At 38.2% G+C, this 20,668-nt stretch overlaps 1 protein-coding gene across 5 annotated transcripts in view; it reads left to right on the plus strand.

The window, feature by feature from the left end:
• SNX27 (sorting nexin 27) overlaps positions 1-20,668 on the plus strand; it is an 82,636-nt gene that overhangs the window by 51,162 nt on the left and 10,806 nt on the right. For all 5 annotated transcript variants that reach the window (XR_009051448.1, XM_057723306.1, XM_057723291.1 and 2 more), the window contains exons 7-9: positions 1,696-1,859; positions 13,332-13,421; positions 20,320-20,469. Coding sequence is in view for 4 of the 5 variants with exons in the window: in XM_057723306.1 (XP_057579289.1) it covers positions 1,696-1,859; positions 13,332-13,421; positions 20,320-20,469 (404 nt within the window). In the remaining variant the exon portion in view is untranslated. The remainder of the gene's footprint in view (positions 1-1,695; positions 1,860-13,331; positions 13,422-20,319; positions 20,470-20,668) is intronic.

Below are 20,668 nucleotides of genomic sequence, written 5' to 3' on the forward strand. Positions count from 1 at the left end.
TTTAACATGTCAAGTTAAAGCAGTTAAGACTCACTTTTTATTTCAACTTGTACATTTTAAATAAAGAGCAAACTTTGGAAACTTAAAAACAAACAAACAAACAAAACATTGAGTGTTCTCAATGTCTCGATTTGATCGCTATCAACTTCAACTGGTCTACCCTGCCCGTGGAACATCATCCAGTGAGAAATCTCCAGCACAAAACTTCGCAAACCACTTTTGATACATTCAGTCAGTCACAGCACCTTCTTCACACACTGCACAAATCTTTTTTTTGCATTTCAAGTGCATTTTTACCTTTCTTGAAATGATAAAGCATAATATGCAAAAAATGTTGCTTTTTCCTTCCATCTTCAATATTAAAATGACTACACAAAAATTCACCAATTTTGATAAGTTTTTTTTTAAATGCATGCTGATATGGCAGCTGTCACAATACAATCTAACAATATTGTTTCGAATGAAGTTAGAGACTACTGAGCTCTACTGGAGCCATTGTATGGAAAATACCGAACGAACTTTTTGGCCAACCCAATATTTAAGTTTCTGTGTAAACAGATATCCTCTTCCTAGGAAGTTTTATTACATGGTGACAGAGATTTTCCTTTATATATTTTTTATAAAAGCTGGGGTTGGTTGCACTGAGACCACAAAGGGGAGGAAGTTGGAAGGCTTACTTTAGATGACAGATTTCCTGTGGTTTATGGGTCTTTTTCCACATCATATATGTAAGGGCTAAGGCCAGAAACAACAGATAATATTGATTGATCAGAACTTCCTTATCCCAGAAAAGGAGAGAGTTTGATAGATCTGAGTCACTTTGCCATCCCAGGTCAAGGTAGAACAACTTTGATCCCCCCTAAAGCAGCTATCTCCTAATTGTTTATTGTCTTCCCGACTCTCTGCATTCTAACTAGGCAGATATAAATGTTACAGAGGGTTGTTGAGGAACAGGGTTGTTGAGGAACAGGATTGTTGAGGATTGTTGACACTTGGCTTCTAATCTCATCCTTCTTTTCTAAGCTTTAGTTAACAAATAAAATGGGAAATATTAAAGCTGTCTTCTTCAGTGTTATAAAGCCAAGTAAACATCAAGAGAAGAAAACAGCCTTTTTAAAGGAAAATAATATAGAAATGAAAAATGGTAGTGTTTTATCCTGTTTGAGCATTGTTAGGAAGAGGAAGTAATGCTACCCAGAAGACGCTTTTCACTTTGGTGAATGTCTTAGTCTTGTGAGGGGATGGTGAGAGCCTTTCAGCTCTTAACAATAAAAGCAGTTCATTGAGAATTGCCACATGAGAGACTCTGAATGCACCATAGCTGGGTAAGAGGGGAGGCTTGCTTTAAAGGTGTTCAGTGGACATTGCTGTAACTTACCCAATAATGGATCACATATTTTAACTGACTTTCGAGTAGGTGCTGTCTGCAGAGTCAGCATGTTAACTGAAAAGCGTGTCATTCACGCTGATAGATTTCAGTTAGCTTGAGGCTCAACTGGCCGGTCATATTAGAAGGCATATATTTGGCTAGACAAATTGATATTTTGTGGTCCCAAGGCAGAGCTCCTTGATGGATCTAAGCTGATGTCCTGGTTAATGATAACCTCCATTCTTATCTGCTTTACACAGTTCATACTAGGGAAATGCCTTGAATATCTTCTCACTCTAGCTTTCTTTGTTTTGTCTTCTCTCTAGTACGTAAGCTGGCGCCTAATGAATTTCCTCATAAACTCTATGTCCAGAATTACACATCAGCTGTACCAGGCACCTGCCTGACCATTCGAAAGTGGCTTTTTACGACAGAAGAAGAAATCCTCTTAAATGACAATGACCTTGCTGTTACCTACTTCTTTCATCAGGTAGGTAAATTGATCTGCCTGGAAAGGCCTGATTTCTTTTTCTGTTTGTATGTAGTGGTCATTTGGCAATCCAGTGTGACTCCTTGAGTAAGCTGTTTTGCCTTCTGCATCTTAGTTAAATTTGTACCTATCCTATTTCACAAAAGATAAGTTTAAGGGACTTGCCTGGTGGTCCAGTGGTTAAGAATCCGCCTTCCAATGCAGGGTACATGGGTTTGATCCCTGGTCAGGGAACTAAGATCCCACATGCCATGGGGCAATTAGAAGCCCGTATGCCACAACTAGAGAGAAGCCTGCACCGTTGCAGTGAAGAGCCCGCGTACTGCAATGAAGACCAGATGCAGCCAAATAAAAAACAAAAGCAAAGCAAAGAAGATGAAGACTGAAAAATGTCACCCCCTCCAAAAAAAAAGAAAAAGATAAGTTTAAGAAGTTGATATCCTAGAATTCAAAATGTGTTTATTATTATTTTTTTAAAACAGTAGCAAATGAACATTATGGGGCTATGGTACTTTTTCAAAAAATTTTTCATCAAAATTATACATATGCAGAGCTGAAAGCATCAAATAGTTCTACACAGGTTATTATGAAAAATATGGGTTACTCTCATTTCTTTTCCTCTCATAGGCAACCACTTTCACCTCTTTGAGCTTTGTTTTTTTATTTCATCTTTTTTAAAAAGCTTTATTGAAATACAGTTTATTTACAATGTTGTGTTAGTTTCTGCTGTACAACAAAGTGATTGTTATACATATATATTCTTTTTCATAATCTTTTCCATTATGGCTTATTTCAAGATATTGAATATAGTTCCCTGTGCTGTGTAGTAGGTCCTTGTTGATTATTTTATATATAGTGATGTGTATCTGCTAATCCTAAACTCCTAATTTATTTCTCCTCCACCCCGTTTCCCCTTTGGTAACCATAAGTTTGTTTTCTATGTCTGTGACCCTGTTTCTGTTTTGTAAGGAAGTTCATTTGTATCATATTTTAGATTCCACATATAAATGATATCATATGATATTTGTCTTTCTCTGTCTGACTTCACTTAGTGTGATAATCTCTAGTTCCATCCATGTTGCTGCAAGTGGCATTGTTTCATTCTTTTTTATGGCTGAGTAATATTCGTGTGTGTGTGTGTGTCTGTGGTCACATACACCACATCTTCTTCATTCATTCATCTGTCCATGGACATTTAGGTTACTTCCATGACTTGGCTATTGTAAATAGTTCTACAATGAGCATTGGGGTGCACGTATCTTTTCAAATTAGAGTTTTCTCTAGATATATGCCCAGGAATGGGATTGCTGGATCATATGGAACCTCGTTTTTGATAGTGGCTGCACCAATTTACATTGCTACCAACAGTGTAGGAGGGTTCCTTTTTCTCCGCACCCTCTCCAGCATTTATTATTTGTAGACTTTTAAATTATGGCCATTCTGACCAGTGTGAAGTGATAACTTGTTGTAGTTTTGATTTACATTTCCCTAATAATTAACAATATTGAGCAGCTTTTAAAAAAATTTTTATTGAAGTATAGTTGATTTAATGTTGTGTTAATTTGTGTTAATTTCTACTGTACAGCAAAGTGATTCAGTTGTACGTGTGTGTGTGTGTGTGTGTGTGTACACACATTCTTTTCCATTATGGTTTATCACAGGATATTGAATATAGATCCCTGTGCTATACAATGTGACCTTATTGTTTATTCATCCTATATATAATAGTTTGCATCTGCTAATCCCAGACTCCCAATCCTTCCTTCCTCCAGCCCCTCCTTTCCCTTGGCAACCACAAGTCTGTGTCTGTGAGTCTGTTTCAGTTTCTTAGATATGTTCATTAGTGTGTTTTAGATTCTACATATAAGTTATAACATGGTTTTTGTCTTTTTATGACTTACTTTGCTTAGTATGATAATCTCTGGGTCCATCCATGTTGCTGCAGATGTCATTATTTCATTCTTTTTTATGGCTGAGTAATATTGCATTGTATATATATACTTGTCTTCTTTATCCATTCATCTGTCCATGGGCATTTAGGTTTTTTCCGTGTCTTGGCTGTTGTAAATTGTGCTGCTGTGAACATTGGGGTGCATATATCTTTTCGAATTAAGGTTTTCTACAGATGTATACCCAGGAGTGGGATTGTTGGATCATATGGCAACTCTGTTTTTAGTTTTTTTGAGGAACCTCCATACTGTTTTCCATAGTGGCTGCACCAATTTACATTCCCACCAACAGTGTAAGAGGATTCCCTTTTCTCTCCAGCCTCTCCAGCATTTATTTGTAGACTTTTTAATGATGGTCATTCTAACTGGTGTGAGGTAGTACCTAATTGTAGTTTTGATTTGCATTTCTCTAATAATTAGCAATGATGCGCATCATTTAACGTGCCTGTTAGCCATCTGTATGTCTTCTTTGGAGAAATGTCTATTTAGGTCTTCTGCCCATTTTTCAATTGGGTTGTTTATTTTTTTATTATTGAGCTGTGAGCTGTTTATATTCTGAAAATTAACCCCTTGTCGGTAGTATTGTTTGCAAATATTTTCTCCCAATACGTAGGTTTTCTTTTTGTTTTGTTTATAGTTTCCTTTGCTGTGCAAAAGCTTAAAAGTTTGATTAGCTCCCATTTGTGTATTTTTCTCTTGCCTTGGGGAGACTGACCTAAGAAAACATTGCCACAATTTATGTCTGAGAATGTTTTGACTATGTTCTCTTCTAGGAGTTTGATGGTATCATGTCTTATATTTATAAGTCTTTAAGCTGTTTTGACTTTATTATTGTGCATGGTGTGAGGGAGTGTTCTAACTTCATTGATTTGCACACGGCTGTCCAGCTTTCCCACACCACTTGTTGAAGAGACTGTCTTTTCTCCATTGTATATTTTTGCCTCCTTTGTCAAAGATTAGTTGGCCATAGGGGTGTGGGTTTATTTCTGGGCTCTCTCCATTGATCCCTGTATCTATTTTTATGCCAATACCATGCTGTTTTGATTACTGTAGCTTTGTAGTATTGTCCAAAGTCTGGGAGGATTATGCCTCCAGCTTTGTCCTTTTCCCTTAGGATTGCTTTGGCAATTCTGGGCCTTTTATGGTTCCATATAAATTTTAGGATTATTTATTCTAGTTCTGTGAAAAATGTCATGGATAATTTGACAGGGATCACATTAAATCTGTGGATTGCTTTGGGTAGTATGGCCATTTTAACAATATTAATTCTTCCAATCCAAGAACATGGGATATCTATTTTGTTTTTTATTTACTTCCATGCCTCTGTTATAACTTGGTTATATTACTCCTACTTGATGTTTCAGATTCAGGCAGTATTGCTTAATTACCTGCTACAGAAGATGAGACTTTAGCTCCATATCCTCCCCCACTCCACTGTGTATTTGTACCTTTTCATCTGTCCCATCCTCTTACTATAGTCAAATTACAGTATTTGTTAGGTTAATATTCAGTGTTTATATTGTTATGACTGTAAATAAGGAATTTAGCAGAGCTATATAGAGAATACGGTCCTTACTTTTTACTTTCTTTTAAGCATTTTGTTTTAAAATTATTTGGAAAATAATTAACTCATTTCATAACACTTTATAAAGTATCCCATTACTATTCTAATGGAATTTTTGTTAAATTTATAGTTTAACTGAAGAAGAATCACCATTCTTATTAAATGTGGTATTCCCAACTAAATACATAATGTTTCTGTTTTATTCAATTCATCTTTTGTTTCCCCAAATAAAGTTCTGTTGTTTTATGTTTCACACATGCCCCTTTAAATTAATTCCCAAGTGTTTTATATTTTTATTACAATAATGAATGGGATATTTTTTCTTTGTATTGTTGGAATGGAAAAATCATTTTCCTAGGAGTCAGAATATCTGGTTCAAGTACAAGCTCTCCATTGGGTAAATCCTTAACATAGCTTTTCTGAGATCTGTTTTCCGATCTGTTAAAGGATAATAGTAGTACCTCACATTTATTTTTTTATCAGCATCAAAATTTAAACAGAGCAGAGCTTGTGAATTATAAAACTGTAAAGCAAAAATAAAATATTTAGGTATATAGAAAGAAAAGCTATTATTTTTGTAGCAGTATCTTGTACCCAACAGCTTTTCTGAACTCTTCTGCTTCTTCAAACAATTTTTTAAAGAGCTTTATTGAGGTATAATTGACATACAATAAACTGTACATATTTAAAATTTATAATTCGATAAGTTTTTTTTTACCCTCTTAACTGTACATTTTAAAATGTACAGTTCAGTAGTGTTAAATATCTTCACATTGTTGTGCAGTGGATCTCCAGAACTTTTTCATCATGCAGAACTAAAGCTCTCTACCCATTAAACAACTAATTTCCCCCTCCCCTCCCTCTGGCAAATATTTGACTACTTTAGATATCTCATGTAAGTGGAATCATACATTATTTGTCTTTTTGTGACTTGCTTGTTTCACTTAGCATAATGTCCTTGAGGCTTATTCATGTTGTAGCATATGACAGGATTTCCTTCCTTATTAAGTCCAAATAATAATATTCCATTGTATGTGTATATCACATTTTTTTTACTCATCTGTGGATGGACATTTGGGTTGGTTCCATCTCTTGGCTATTATGAATAATGCTGTTATGAACATGGTTATGTGAATATTTCTTCAAAATTCTGCTTTTAATATACCCAGAATTGGGACTGCTGGATCATATGATAAATCTATTTTTAATTTTTTTGAGGAATCGCCACACTGTTTTCCATAGCAGCTATACCATTTTACATTCCCAGCAGTGCACAGCAGCTCAAATGATTTTTTGATTGACTAGGTAAACAATTGTGCCTTTTGGAAAATAATACTGAAGTTTTTCCCTCACTTAATTTTAGTGATTTTTTTGTATCATATGTTGATACTGGGAATATCTCATGCATCTCATCAGTTCTAAGATGCCATCAATTGTAAGATGCACTAATATTTTATGTACTGCCAGGAGAAAAAAAGCTACCAATTAACACATCATTGATGTTAAGATGCATCCCAATTTTAGGAATGATAAAATGTGAAAAAATGTGCACCTTAGAATTGATGAAATACTAGATAATAATGATAGTAATGTGCCTTTTCCTTAAAAGATTGATAAGGTCAAAATCCATAGTAGGATATATTTAATTTCTGGCTAATAAGCCTGGGAGATTAAACATACTTTTAAACTGCTTCTTCCTGAAAGATCACTAAAATAATATTAATGGATTTTAAGAGGCATAAACCTGCAAAAAGAAGAGGATGAGACACAGCAGATGAGAACAGTCAACAGTTTTTAGAAAATGAATGAATGAATGAATCAACACAAGTTTGGTGTTTGGTTATTGTGGAAGAATTGGTGAGAGGCGTGTGGAAAGTTACAAACAAACATGAGGCAGTTAACCTAAGAGGGAAAAAAAAATATACAAGAAAGGAAGCCCTGGTATAGAGCATGATTTAATTGTGAACAGTGTTTACATGCTTACAATAAAGTATTGATTACAATAATCAATACTGATTATTGATTTAATTTTTATTGAGATGGAGGAAGAAGTGAGCGTAGGAGTGGTATAAGAAAGCTAAAATTTATTATTATTTATTTATGTTTTTATTTTATTTTTTTGGCCTCACTGCATGGCCTGTGGGATCCTAGTTCCCTGACCAGGATTTGAACCCATGCCCCCTGCAGTGGAAGCACAGAGTCCTAACCACTGGACCACTAGGGAATTCCCTAAAACTTATTATTTTTTTGGGCTTCCTAGGTGGCGCAGTGGTTAAGAATCCACCTGCCAATATAGGGGACACAGGTTCGATCCCTGCTCCAGGAAGATCCCACATGCCACGGAGCAACTAAGCCTGTGTGCCAAAAAAACAAAAAAACAAAAAAAACCCAAACTTATTATTTTTAACACAGCAAGTCAACATTGTCTAAAATTAGTAAGTTAGGAATTAGCAGCATAAACATGACATTTAGAGTTATGAAAGGAATATCACAAAAAACTGTTTACAGTGCTTAAAGGTATCTGTGGAATGAGGCTGGGATCAGGAGATTTGTTTTTATTAGGCGCCTCTTAGTAATACACATTTTAAAAAAATTATGTATGTCTTTTACTTTAATAAAAAATTTTTAATTAAGGGAAAAAGGAATCTGGTATAGTGATATTTATGTTTTCACTCAGGGCTAGTCAAGCAGTATAATCTTTTTTTTTTTTTTAATTTATTTATTTTATTGGCTGTGTTGGGTCTTCCTTGCTGTGCGCAGGCTTTCTTTTTAGCTGCGGTGAGTGGGGGCTACTCTTCGTTGTGTTGCGCGGGCTCCTCATTGCCGTGGCTTCTTTTGTTGTGGAGCACGGGCTCCAGGAGCATGGGCCTCAGCAGTTGCAGCACATGGGCTCAGTAGTTGTGGCTCACGGGCTCTAAAGCACAGTCTCAGTAGCTGTGGCGAACAGGCCCAGCCGCTCTGTGGCATGTGGGATCTTCCTGGAGCAGGAATTGAACCCATGTCCCCTGCATTGGCAGGCAGATTCTCAACCACTACACCACCTAGGAAGCCCAAGCAGTATAATCTTGATTAGAAATGAGTGAGGAGAGAACTTTTTTTACTGTCCCATGTGAAAATAGCTCACTTAGAGTTGCTGGAGTAGATGTTCACTCTGACCCACCAATGCCCTGGGGAAATGTTCATCATTATTTAAGTGCTGTTACTAGTCAGACACAGTTCTAGGTATTGGGGAAATTGAATAGATAAACCAGTATTTATTTGTTTGTTTTCCCTCTTTACTTCTCTCCCAGCTTTTCAGTAACTGGTTTAAATTTGACCTGGAGCAGTGGAGTCCTTTGGTGGTAAACAACAGAGTGTTCAGGTTCTTCAGGACATTGATGGCAGTTCTTATTGAGCATCCCCTCTGTGAATATAATCCTCTCGGCCTAAGTGAATCCTCACTTGTATGGCTGGGATTGGGGAGACACTGGCATAATCTTTCCATTAGACAGTCCCAGGCAGGATATTAATATCCTTGTGTGGTTCTGAGAGGAATTTAACAGCTAAATGATGCTAGTATCAATGATAGTAATAATAACTATTTATGTGTATTTATATATACTTTACAAAACTAACATCTTTTATCTCAGTCTGTTGTCCACCTGTGACATGAGTTTTATTCCTGTTCTACAGACTGAGAGGGTTTAAGTGACTTACTCAAGTGCATATTGGTAGGTGACAGCTAGAATTTGAACTAGTCTCTTGACTTCAATCCTGAATTCATTCTCTTATGCAAATATTTTCCCTTAAAGGACTGTGGGGAAGATTTCTGCCCTAAGGAAATGGGCAGTTTTCTGATAAAGATTTAAGTGGCCCTGCCTGGTGCCTGCGTAGAGTTGTCCTTTCAGTAACTCACTGAAGTGAGATCCTGAATGCCCTGGACAAATGGTTCTATTTGTTCTTTTTCTTTTTTACCTCCCAAAGATCAGTTTTCCCTTCCATTAGAGTTTTGAAGTTTTTCTTGGAGTGGAGGAGGGGCGACAGAAGGTGGGAAGGAGATATGTTTCATATAGCTGAACCAGGAATCGTTTAGAATTAGCATAGGATATATATGGATACCTTCATGCCTGTATCAGGTTCTCTCTGAAAGTTTTTCTGTTAGTGGTCTCAGATTTATCACTTCCTCTCTTCCAGTTGCTACTACCCTAGATTATCAATTTTATTTATCTTCTGAAAGAACCAGCTTTTAGTTTTATTGATTTTTGCTATTGTTTTCTTTGTCTCTATTTCATTTATTTCTGCTCTGATCTTTATGATTTCTCTCTGTCTACTCACTTTGGGTTTTGTTTGCTCTTCTTTCTCTAGTTTCTTTAGGTGTAAGGTTAGATTGTTTATTTGGGATTTTTCTTGTTTCTTGAGGTAGGATTGTATGGCTATAAACTTCCCTCTTAGAACTGCCTTTGCTGCATCCCATAGATTTTGGATCGTTGTGTTTTCATTGTCATTTGTCTCTAGGTATTTTTTGATTTCCTCTTTGATTTCTTCAGTGATCTGTTGGTTATTTAGTAGCATATTGTTTAGCCTCCATGTGTTTGTGTTTTTTACAGTTTTTTTCCTGTAATTGATTTCTAATCTCATAGTGTTGTGGTCAGAAAAGGTGCTTGATACGATTTCAGTTTTCTTGAATTTACCAAGGCTTGATTTATGACCCAAAATGTGATCTATCCTGGAGAATGTTCCATGTGCACTTGAGAAGAATGTGTAATCTGCTGTTTTTGGATGTAATGTCCTATAGATATCTATTAAATCCAGCTGATTTATTGTGTCATTTAAAGCTTGTGTTTCCTTATTAATTTTCTGTCTAGATGATCTGTCCATTGGTGTAAGTGGGGTGTTAAAGTCCCCCACTATGATTGTGTTACTGTCGATTTCCTCTTTCATAGTTGTTAGCATTTGCCTTATGTATTGAGGTGCTCCTATATTGGGTGCATATATATTTATAATTGTTATTTCTTCTTCTTGGATTGATCCCTCGATCTTTATGTAGTGTCCTTTCTTGTCTCTTGTAACAGTTTTTATTTTAAAGTCTATTTCATCTGATATGAGTATCGCTACTCCAGCTTTCTTTTGATTTCCATTTTCATGGAATATCTTTTTCCATCCCCTCACTTTCAGTCTGTATGTGTCCCTAGGTGTGAAGTGGGTCTCTTGGAGACAGCATATATATGGGTCTTGTTTTTGTATCCATTCAGCCAGTCTGTGTCTTTTGGTTGGTGCATTTAGTCCATTTACATTCAAGGTAATGATCGAGATGTATGTTCCTATTACCATTTTCTTAATTGTTTTGTTTTTGTTTCTGTAGGTCCTTTTCTTCTCTTACATTTCCCACTTTGAGAAGTTCTTTAACATTTGTTGTAGGGCTGGTTTGGTGGTGCTGAATTCTCTTAGCTGTTTCTTGTCTGTAAAGCTTTTGATTTCTGCATCAAATCTGAATGAGATCCTTGCTGGACAGAGTATTCTTGGTTGTAGGTTCTTCCCTGTCATCACTTTAAATATATCATGCCACTCCCTTCTGGCTTGCAGAGTTTCTGCTGAGAAATCAGATGTTAACCTGATGGGGGTTCCCTTGTATGTTATTTGTCGTTTTTCCCTTGTTGCTTTTAATAACTTTTCTCTGTCTTTAATTTTTGTCAGTTTGACTGCTATATGTCTTGGCATGTTTCTCCTTGGGTTTATCCTGCCTGGGACTCTCTGCACTTCCTGGACTTGGGTAGCTGTTTCCTTTCCCATGTGAGGGAAGTTTTCAACTATAATCTCTTCCAGTGTTTTCTCAGGTCCTTTCTCTCTCTCTTTACCTTCTGGGACCCCTATAATGCGAATGTTGGTGCATTTAACATTGTCCCAGAGGTCTCTTAGGCTGTCATCAGTTCTTCTCATTCTTTTTTCTTTATTCTTTTCTGCATCAGTGATTATCACCATTCTGTCTTCCAGGTCACTTATTTGTCCTTCTGCCTCAGTTAATCTGTGGTTGGTTCCTTATAGTGTATTTTTCATTTCAGTTATTGTGCTGCATATCTCTGTTTGCTCTTTAATTCTTCTAGGTCTTTGGTAAACTTTTCTTGCAACTTTTCAATCTTTGCATCCAATCTTTTTTCAAAGTCCTGGATCATCTTCACCATCATTATTCTGAATTCTTTTTCCGGAAGAGTGCCTATCTCCTCTTCATTTAGTTGTTTTTCTGGGGTTTTATCTTGTCCCTTCATCTGGTACAAAGTCTTTTGCCTTTTCATTTTCTGTGTCTTTCTGTGGCTGTGATTTTCAGTTCCACAAGATGAAATACTGCTGATACTGCTTGATTCTGCTGTCTGCCCTCTTGTGGAGGAAACTGTCTAGAAGGCTCATGGGTGCTTCCTCATGGGAGGGACTGATGGTGGGTTGGGCTGGGTGGGTGGAGCTGAGTAAAACTTTAATCCGATTTGGTGGGTGAAGCTCAGTGACACTTTAATCTGCTTGTCTGCCAGTGGGTGGGGCTGTGTTCCCACCCTGGTGGTTGTTTGGCCTGAGGCGACCCAGCCCTGGAGCTTACAGGCTCTTTGGTGGAGCTAATGGTGGACTCTGGAAGGGCTCATCATGCCAATGAGCACTTCTCCGAACCCCTGCTGCCAGTGCCCCTGTCTCCTCGGTGAGCCACAGCTGCCCCCCACCTCTGCAGGCAACCCTCCAACACCAGCAGGTAGGTCTGGTTCAGGCTCCTATGGGGTCACTGCTCCTACCCCCTGGGTCCTGGTGAGCACACTTTTTTGTGTGCCTTCCGAGAGTGGAGTCTCCATTTTCCCCAGTCCTGTGGAGGTCCTGCAATTAAATCCCGCTGGCTTTCAAAGTCTGATTCTCTGGGGATTCCTCCTCCTGTTGCTGGACCCCCAGGTTAGGAAGCCTGGCGTGGGGCTCAGAACCCTCAGGACTTATGCAGTATAACTGTTCTCCAGCTTGTGAGTCACCCACCCAGCGTTTATGGGATTTGATTTTAACGTGATTGCGCCCCTCCTACCATCTCATTGTGGCTTCTTTGTCTCTGGATGTGGGGTGGGTTTTTTTGGTGAGTTCCAGTGTCTTTCTGTCGATGGTTGTTCAGCAGTTAGTTGTAATTCCAGTGCTCTTGCAAGAGGGAGTGAGCGCACGTCCTCCTACTCCGCCATCTTGATTCTCCAGTCTACTACCGTAGGTTAAGGTCTTGTTTCACTTCATGCTTAAAGTACCACGACATCGTTGATCTCCCTTGTTTCATTCTCTCCTTAGCTTAAATCATTTGGCAGTCATATATAGATTAACCTTTCTTCAACAACAACAACAACAATTTTTTATTATTTACTTTAGCTCTCTACTATCCTTAAAGTCTAATACCTGTGCCTGCTCTTTAGGAGCCTTCATATTCTATTAACCTACCCACCCAGAATTATTTTTTATTGTCTCGTAACATGTACCCTTTATTCTAATTAGGCAAGTCTGTCTCCTGAATGTATTTAAGCTCAAACCCATTCCTGTTTCCTGACTTTAGCTTGTAGTTTCTTCTATTCAAGCTATCCTTTGGGGTCCAACCAAGACTTCCTTGTTAACTACAGTTAGCAAGAAGCTCTCCTCTTCTGGCTGCATGTATCACTTACTATTTATGTCACACGTTTTTGCTACTTCATTGTTATCTTTAATACAGTATTATATACTGTCTTTCAGTGTTCTGTAATCGTTTCACATGTGTAAATGAACAGGAGAAACCAGATCCCTCATGTGCCTAGAACAGTCCTTGAACACATACCAGACACTCTTTAAATGTTACTTATTCCAGTAAATAAACCATGTGACAGTTCACTGGTGATGATGATGATTGTCCATTGTGAAAATGAATCTGTCTCTTTATTTTTATCAAGAACGGACTTGATAATAATTTTTACATTTCTTTCTTCTCTGCCTTTGTTTTGGTGACAGGCTGTTGATGATGTGAAAAAAGGTTACATCAAAGCAGAGGAAAAATCCTACCAGTTACAGAAGCTGTTTGAACAAAGGAAAATGGTCATGGTAGGTTTATATCCCCATAATCTCTTTATAAAATGCCCCTTATCTCTTCTTTTAATTTAATTTTATATTGGAGTATAGTTGATTTACAGTGTTGTGTTAGTTTCAGATATACAGCAAAGTGATTCAGTTATGCATATATCCATTCTTTTTCAGATTCTTTTCCCATATAGGTTATTACAGGATATTGAGTAGAGTTCCCTGTGCTGTGTAGTAGGTCCTTGTTGGTTATCTGTTTTATATATAGTAGTGTGTATATGTGAATCCCAAACCTCCTAATTTATATCCCCTCAGTCTTTCCCCTTTGGTAACCATAAGTTTGTTTTTGAAGCCCGTGAGTCTGTTTCTGTTTTCTGTATGTATTCATTTGTATTATTTTTTAGAGTCCACATAAGAGTGATATTGTGTGGTATTTGTCTTTCCCCTTCTGACTTACTTCATTTAGTATGCTAATCTCTAGGTCCATCCGTGTTGCGCAAGTGGCATTATTTCATTCTTTTTTATGGCTGAGTAATATTCCGTGGTGTATATGTACCACATCTTCTTTATCCATTCCTCTGTTGATGGACATTTAGGTTCTTTCCATGTCTTGGCTGTTGTGAATAGTGCTGTGGTGAACATTGGGGTGCATGTATTTTTGAATTATGGTTTTTTCTGGATATATGCCCAGGAGTGGGATTGCTGGATCATATGGAAATTCTATTTTTAGTTTTATGAGGAACCTCCATGCTATTTTCCACAGTGGCTGCATCAGCTTACATTCCCACCAACAGGATAGGAGGGTTCCCTTTTCTCTGCACCCTCTCCAGCATTTGTTATTTGCAGGCTTTTTGATGATGGCCATTCTGACTGGTGTGAGGTGATACCTCATTGTAGTTTTGATTTACATTTCTCTAATAATTAGTGATGTTGAGCATCTTTTCATGTGCTTTTTGAAAATGCCCCTTCTTATCTCTTAAACCTGTTGTTCTAGTCATTTTGGAAAGATGTTGCAACCTAGTCAGCGGCTAAACTGATTCGAAAAGAAGGGAGAGGGGTTAGACCTTGGTACAAAGTACGTTGTGTTCTTCCATTTAGCACACAAAGAGCTTATTGTGTTATATAGAGGTATATAACTTTATTATTAATAATAACCAAACAATATTCTTTTTGATAATAAAAGTCCTAAAATAAAAGACGTGTAAAACATTTAATATGATAAAAATAAGATTTTGTAAGAATTAATATTTAGATGTTTAACATTAGAAATTATTTTAGTTGTGATTTAGCAATTGCAAAATCATTTGTTTTCAGAACTCCCATCTCTACAGTTTCTTAAACATTTATGCTAAGTAGTGCTTTTGGTTAGTATGATGCCCTAGAGCTGTGCTGTTTGATTCCATAGCTACTAGCCTCATGTGGCTATTTAAATTTAATTTTAAATTTATTTAACTTAAAATTTAAAATTCAGTTCCTCAGATGTATTAGCACATTTCAGGTGTTGCGTAGGCACATGTGGCTAGTAGCTGCTGTATTGGACAGCCCGGATATGGAACATTTTCATCATCACAGAAAGTTCTGTTGGAGAGGGCTACCTACGATATTCTTGGAATATTTCAAAGTTAGTTTTAAATTTGTATCTGCCATAAGTAGAGGGATGAAAATTGTCAAAAATAAAATTTGTAAAGAACAGTTATAAAAACTTCCACTCATATCATTTTAAAACTTCTTTCTTGGCCAATTCATATAGTTGAAAATTTTCCAATTATAGTTTTTCATAGTAGTTCTCATATAGCTTTTACACAAGGCAGTAATTGCATTGGTAATAATTCTGATAGGCCACTTGAATTTCTTTTGTACTTTACGAGCAGTTTTTAGGAGGGAATGTTGATCTGTCTAAATTAATTGTATTGGAATAAGAATTCAAACAAGTTAGCCATTGAACTTAGCCCGCAATCTTATATCTAGGAGGGATAGTTATTTTATCACTTATATGATGAAAAGGGAACCATCCACCAATGTTCTGCATACCAACAGGCTGAAATAGACATCATAAAAATCTTTTAAATAGAATTAAGTCTTGGGGTTTCCCTGGTGGTCCAGTGGGACTCTACGCTCCCAATACAGGGGGCCTAGGTTCAATCCCTGGTCAGGGAACTAGATCATACCACAACTAAGAGCCTGCGTGCCGCAACTAAAGATCCCTAGGGCCTCAACGAAGATCCCACGTGCCACAGCTAAGACCTGGCCCAGCCAAATAAATAAATATTTAAAAAATACATAAATAAATACATACATAAATAAAATGTTTTTAAAAATAGAATTAAGCCTTGGCAGAATTTTGGTTAAGAGAATTTTGCTATGTGGGAGACAGGATTTTAAAACTCAACTTCCACCTCTTCTTTAAGATAACGGTATTGTCTTCTATATACTAATGCATGATTCTGACCAACACATCTGCATCTTTTGCTGAAAAGGGCTATCAACCTCTGCAGTAGTTCTTTGCCTTTGTCAAAGCCAACAGAATCAAAGTAATTTCATAAGGGCTTCTGAATATGGAATACATATTATTTCTTTGTTCATATAGAACTCTAAATATAGTCCTCCGTTATACATTCAACAAAAAATATTTGTTGAGCACCAAGTGTGTGGCAGGCACAGTGCAAGGTGCTAGAGAAATAGGTTTGGGTTGCTCTGTGGCAAAATACAGAAAATCTGAGTTTAACAAGCATAGTAATCTATTATGAATTATTTTTTAGACTCTAGTTTGTATCTTGCAGTACACAGTTAAGAACTCAAGTGCAGGGAATTCCTTGGTGGCGCAGTGGTTAAGAATCTGCCTGCCAATTCAGGGGACATGGGTTCGATCCCTGATCCAGGAAGATCCCACATGCCGCAGAGCAACTAAGCCTGTGTGCCACAGCTGCTGAGCCTGTGCTCTAGAGCCTGCGAGCTACAACTACTGAAGCCTGTGAACCTAGAGCCCACACTCTGCAACAAGAGATGCCACTGCAATGAGAAGCCCATGCACCTCAACAAAGAGTAGCCCCCACTCGCCACAAGAAGAGAAAGCCCGCATGCAGCAACGAAGACCCAACCCAGTCAATAAATAAATAAATAAATTTATTAAAAAAAAAAAACTCAAGTGCAGTTAGTACATTGATATGTTTCCCCATGGGTCATCTGAACTGAGTATGAAATGTGCTTCTCTTGAAAACCTAGTGCCAGTGTACAAGTGTGTACATAATACTGTAGTCCGATTTTAAAGGCCCCCCCACCCCACCTGACAAAAGTTTGGGTTTTATTCAAGTATTAGTATTCAAAGACATTAGCCTAGTCAGTGCATTGAAACTTCCACCTCAGATGGACCCTTCAGAGCCTGTAGGTCTTGATACCATTATGTGTAACAACTTAGCATGGGTTGATAGGCCTAAGATTAGGCCAAATCACTGCAATTAGTTGCCAGATCACTGTGAGACCTTCAGCAGTTCACAGTCTTCTCACTTTCAGTTTCTTTTCTGTAAATTGGGGATGTTTGGATTGCTAGCTATCAAGTAGAATCTTGGCAAAAATTCTCCAAAGTTCTTAAGAGATAAATAAGCTTTGTGTAAGTTCCCTTGCTCTCCAAATACAGAGGACAGCTCATACCTTTGCCATAGTTGGTAATACCCGGTATGATCAAAATATTTTTGTTTTTTACATATTTACGAAGTTAGATTGAATCTCAAAATTGAATGGTTGAGAATATCGTGTACATAAGACTTGTTTTTTCTTTTTTCTCTCCCTTTTTTTTTTTTTACCCTCACACAAACAGTGACCATGTGTAACTTATGTCTTGCCATTGTTGAACTGACAAATAAGTTTCTGGGTTTGTGTTTATTGATGTAATTTTTAGTGATTTCACACAAGGCAGTATATGTGGAAGTCAGAGTTTCTCAAAGTGTAGTCACCAGCTCAGTTACGTGGGAATCACTTGTGAAGCCTGCTTAAAATGCAGATTTCTGGACCCCACTTCACATTTACTAAGCCAGAATCTCTAAGGGTAGGATCTAGAAATCTTTCTAAAGATTTTTGCAGAAACACGCTAGTGAGTCTAAAACTTTAGGTGCTTGAGAATCACTGCCTTTGGAATTTGGGAGGATTGGCTCCCAAGGTTCCGCTCAGGCCTTTATTTCAATTTTAGATCTGGTTTGACCCTTGGCAGGTTGTTTGGGAGAACAAAGAGTTCTCCAGGATGGACCTCCATCCCCTCACCTAAAGGATTCCACTCTGTTAAGTACTGTGTCTCTGCTTTAATAACTGTTCTGTTTCGGTATTTACCTATCTTGCTGAACATTGAACATTTATAAAATGTCGCATGCCATAGCTGTCCTCTTCCCTTGCTTCATGTGGGCCATCATCTAAGTGGTATGCAAATCAAGGAAGGTAATTTAGGATATTCAGCTACTCAGAATATAATATGAAAGGAGAATGGACAGCATAGTTTTTGTTTGAAATATATAGCTACACCCTTATGTAAATATGTTTGGAAACAAAAATTAACCTTTTGGAAATTTGGATGTATGTATTTTAAATATTTGTTCTCTATACTTTCTGCAAATCAAGGAATATAGAGATTGCTCCCTTAAAGCTGAGAAATACTTCCTGACCTGATAATCTCGGGAAAACCTTAGGTTTCCCCAATGACACTTTACCTTAATGGAGCCTTTAAAATTATTTTTTAAAGCTGTCATGTATTGAATACCTAATTATGTACTAAGTACTATGCTGGATAATTTTAAAGGCCACAAATAACTGTATGGTATAGATGCTATTGTTATTTCTCTTTTTATGGAAGAGGAAACTAAGGCTCCTAGGATTTAGTAATTTGCTAGAGTTCAAATAACTTGCCCACGGCTACGCAGTTAGGAAGTGATGGGGCCTGGAGCTGTCTGGGCCCAGGCTCTTGATCACTACTCTGTGTACTGTTTCCTGTCCCAATCTTTGCTGCTTGTTTTAACCCTAGAAGAACTCTCAGCTATATCATCCACTGCCTATCATTTTTACCAAAGTATGGTAGCCAGAGATTTCTTTTTGTTCATAGTGCCAGTTAGAAGGGCTAAGCATTTTGTCACTGATTCAGGAAGGATGATGATAAAGGGAGATGGATGGGATAATGGAGGGAGATGGAGAGAAGAAAAATGTTGCAAATGAAGTGTTTTGGCACTTCTGAATTGACCCTGTCCCTGTGTTCTTGCTACCTTTTTGTAAGTTTTCACCTTTAAAGTTGCTACTGTTTTACCTAAGCATTAATACAAAGTGGGGAAGGGAGTCTGTGGTGTGATTGCCAAGCCCCTCGCCCTGGGCCCTGAGATCATCCCAGACAGTCCTTGGTGGTGGTGGAAACAGTCTTAGGTGCTGTTCCTTGGTACCACAGCCACAGGTTGCTTAGGGTCCTTTTTGTGCCTGTGTCTCTTCTTTTCTCTTGGTGAGGCAGAAGGCAACTCTCCAGTGTATTCTAACCTCCGTACGCATCTAGTTGAAATCAACTAGGGTGCTACACCTTTGTCTTCTCTCTAACTCTCTGCACACATCTCCACTGTGCCTTGTTCTTCCTGTGTGACATGCAGATGGGAGTGTCACACAGATGCAAGACTATTTGCTTGTTTCCTAGGCAATCCCTGAGGAAACGAGGTTAAAGTCCATGCATCTTCTTTTTTCCTTATCATCTTTGCCCTATTTCTCTTCTACTCTCCTTCCCACTCATTCTCTTACTTTCTCCCCTCTCAACTCAAAATAGTGAGTAGAGTAAGAGAAAGGCCAGCCTTAACCGTAGAGGAGAAGGGACAAAGAGTTCAGAGACCTTGCTGGATTAGTCTTGGAGGATTGTACCTATGAAGGTCACATATGTCACTTGATTTTGGTCCAGATGCTTTTTAAGCAGACGTATATGCTGGAGATGCCAGGGGACAGTGGGGCTAAATGGGAACTTGGTAATAGAGAAAGGATCAGAGGCCTACAAACTAAACCTGGCTTCTAATGCTGGTTGTGCCACTTATTATTACCTGTGACATTAAGTTTCATGTTATTCTGGGTTTCTGTAAAATGACTTTTTAAAAAAATTTTATTTATTTATTTATTTATTTATTTATTGGCTGTGTTGGGTCTTCGTTGCTGTATGCGGGCTTTCTCTAGTTGTAGTGAGTGGGGGCTACTCTTTTGTTGTGGTGTGCAGGCTCCTCATTGCCGTGGCTTCTCTTGTTGTGGAGCATGGGCTCTAGGCACATGGGCTTCAGTAGTTGTGGCACATGGGCTCAATAGTTGTGGCTCACGGGCTCTAAAGCGCTGGCTCAATAGTTGTGGCGCATGGGCTTATTTGCTCCGTGGCATGTGGGATCTTCCTGGAGCAGGGCTCGAACCAGTGTCCCCTGCATTGGCAGGTGGATTCTTAACGACTGCACCACCTAGGAAGCCCTAAAGTGATTAACTTTTAAAGTTTCTTTCAGCTTAAACATTTTATGAATATGAGATTGGAGATCATTCTAACTTTTGATTGGAGAAGACATGAGAAACATTAGCTCTCTTGCCTTAATTATAAGAATAGATTTGATTCCATCCCTTAGGTACAGTGACAGTGGAGGGCTGGACTCAATGGCTTGGTGAGTTCTCTCTAGTCCTAGGAGTCTTGGTTGTAGTGTCTCTTCTGGCTTCATTTATATACCTTTTTTAAGTAGAGAAAGAGAGCAGGGTTGGGAGTATGAAGGTGCAAGTTAGAAGGAGGATAAAGGATCGTCTGGGAGTCCTGTCCCAACTTAGTGGATGAGACCAGAAGCAAGGTCTTCAGTTTGGGAAGATTCTCTTGGTTCTTCTGTGCCATCTCAGCAGCTCTTGATGATGATGTGGTTCCATAGTAACACTGTTTCTCTTTCCTTTCTTTCCCTAGTACCTCAACATGCTAAGGACTTGTGAGGGCTACAATGAAATCATCTTCCCCCACTGTGCCTGTGACTCCAGGAGGAAGGGGCATGTTATCACAGCCATCAGCATCACGCACTTTAAACTGCATGCCTGCACTGAAGAAGGACAACTGGAGGTGAGAGTTCACTGAGCGTGCAGCTGGCAAGGGGGGGGGCGCGGCTGGGGGTGGGGGACCCGGGGACACCAGGATACTTTGATACTCAGTTGCTGTGTTCAGTTCCTGCTTGGAGGGGAGGTGAAATCCACACTGTTCTGACTGGGGTGAATGGGCTCTGGATCCATACTGCTCCTCACCTGCGCTGGCTGCTTACACG

The sequence above is a fragment of the Hippopotamus amphibius genome, chromosome 1, assembly GCF_030028045.1.
Source record: "Hippopotamus amphibius kiboko isolate mHipAmp2 chromosome 1, mHipAmp2.hap2, whole genome shotgun sequence".
Classification (NCBI taxonomy): Eukaryota; Metazoa; Chordata; class Mammalia; order Artiodactyla; family Hippopotamidae; genus Hippopotamus; species Hippopotamus amphibius.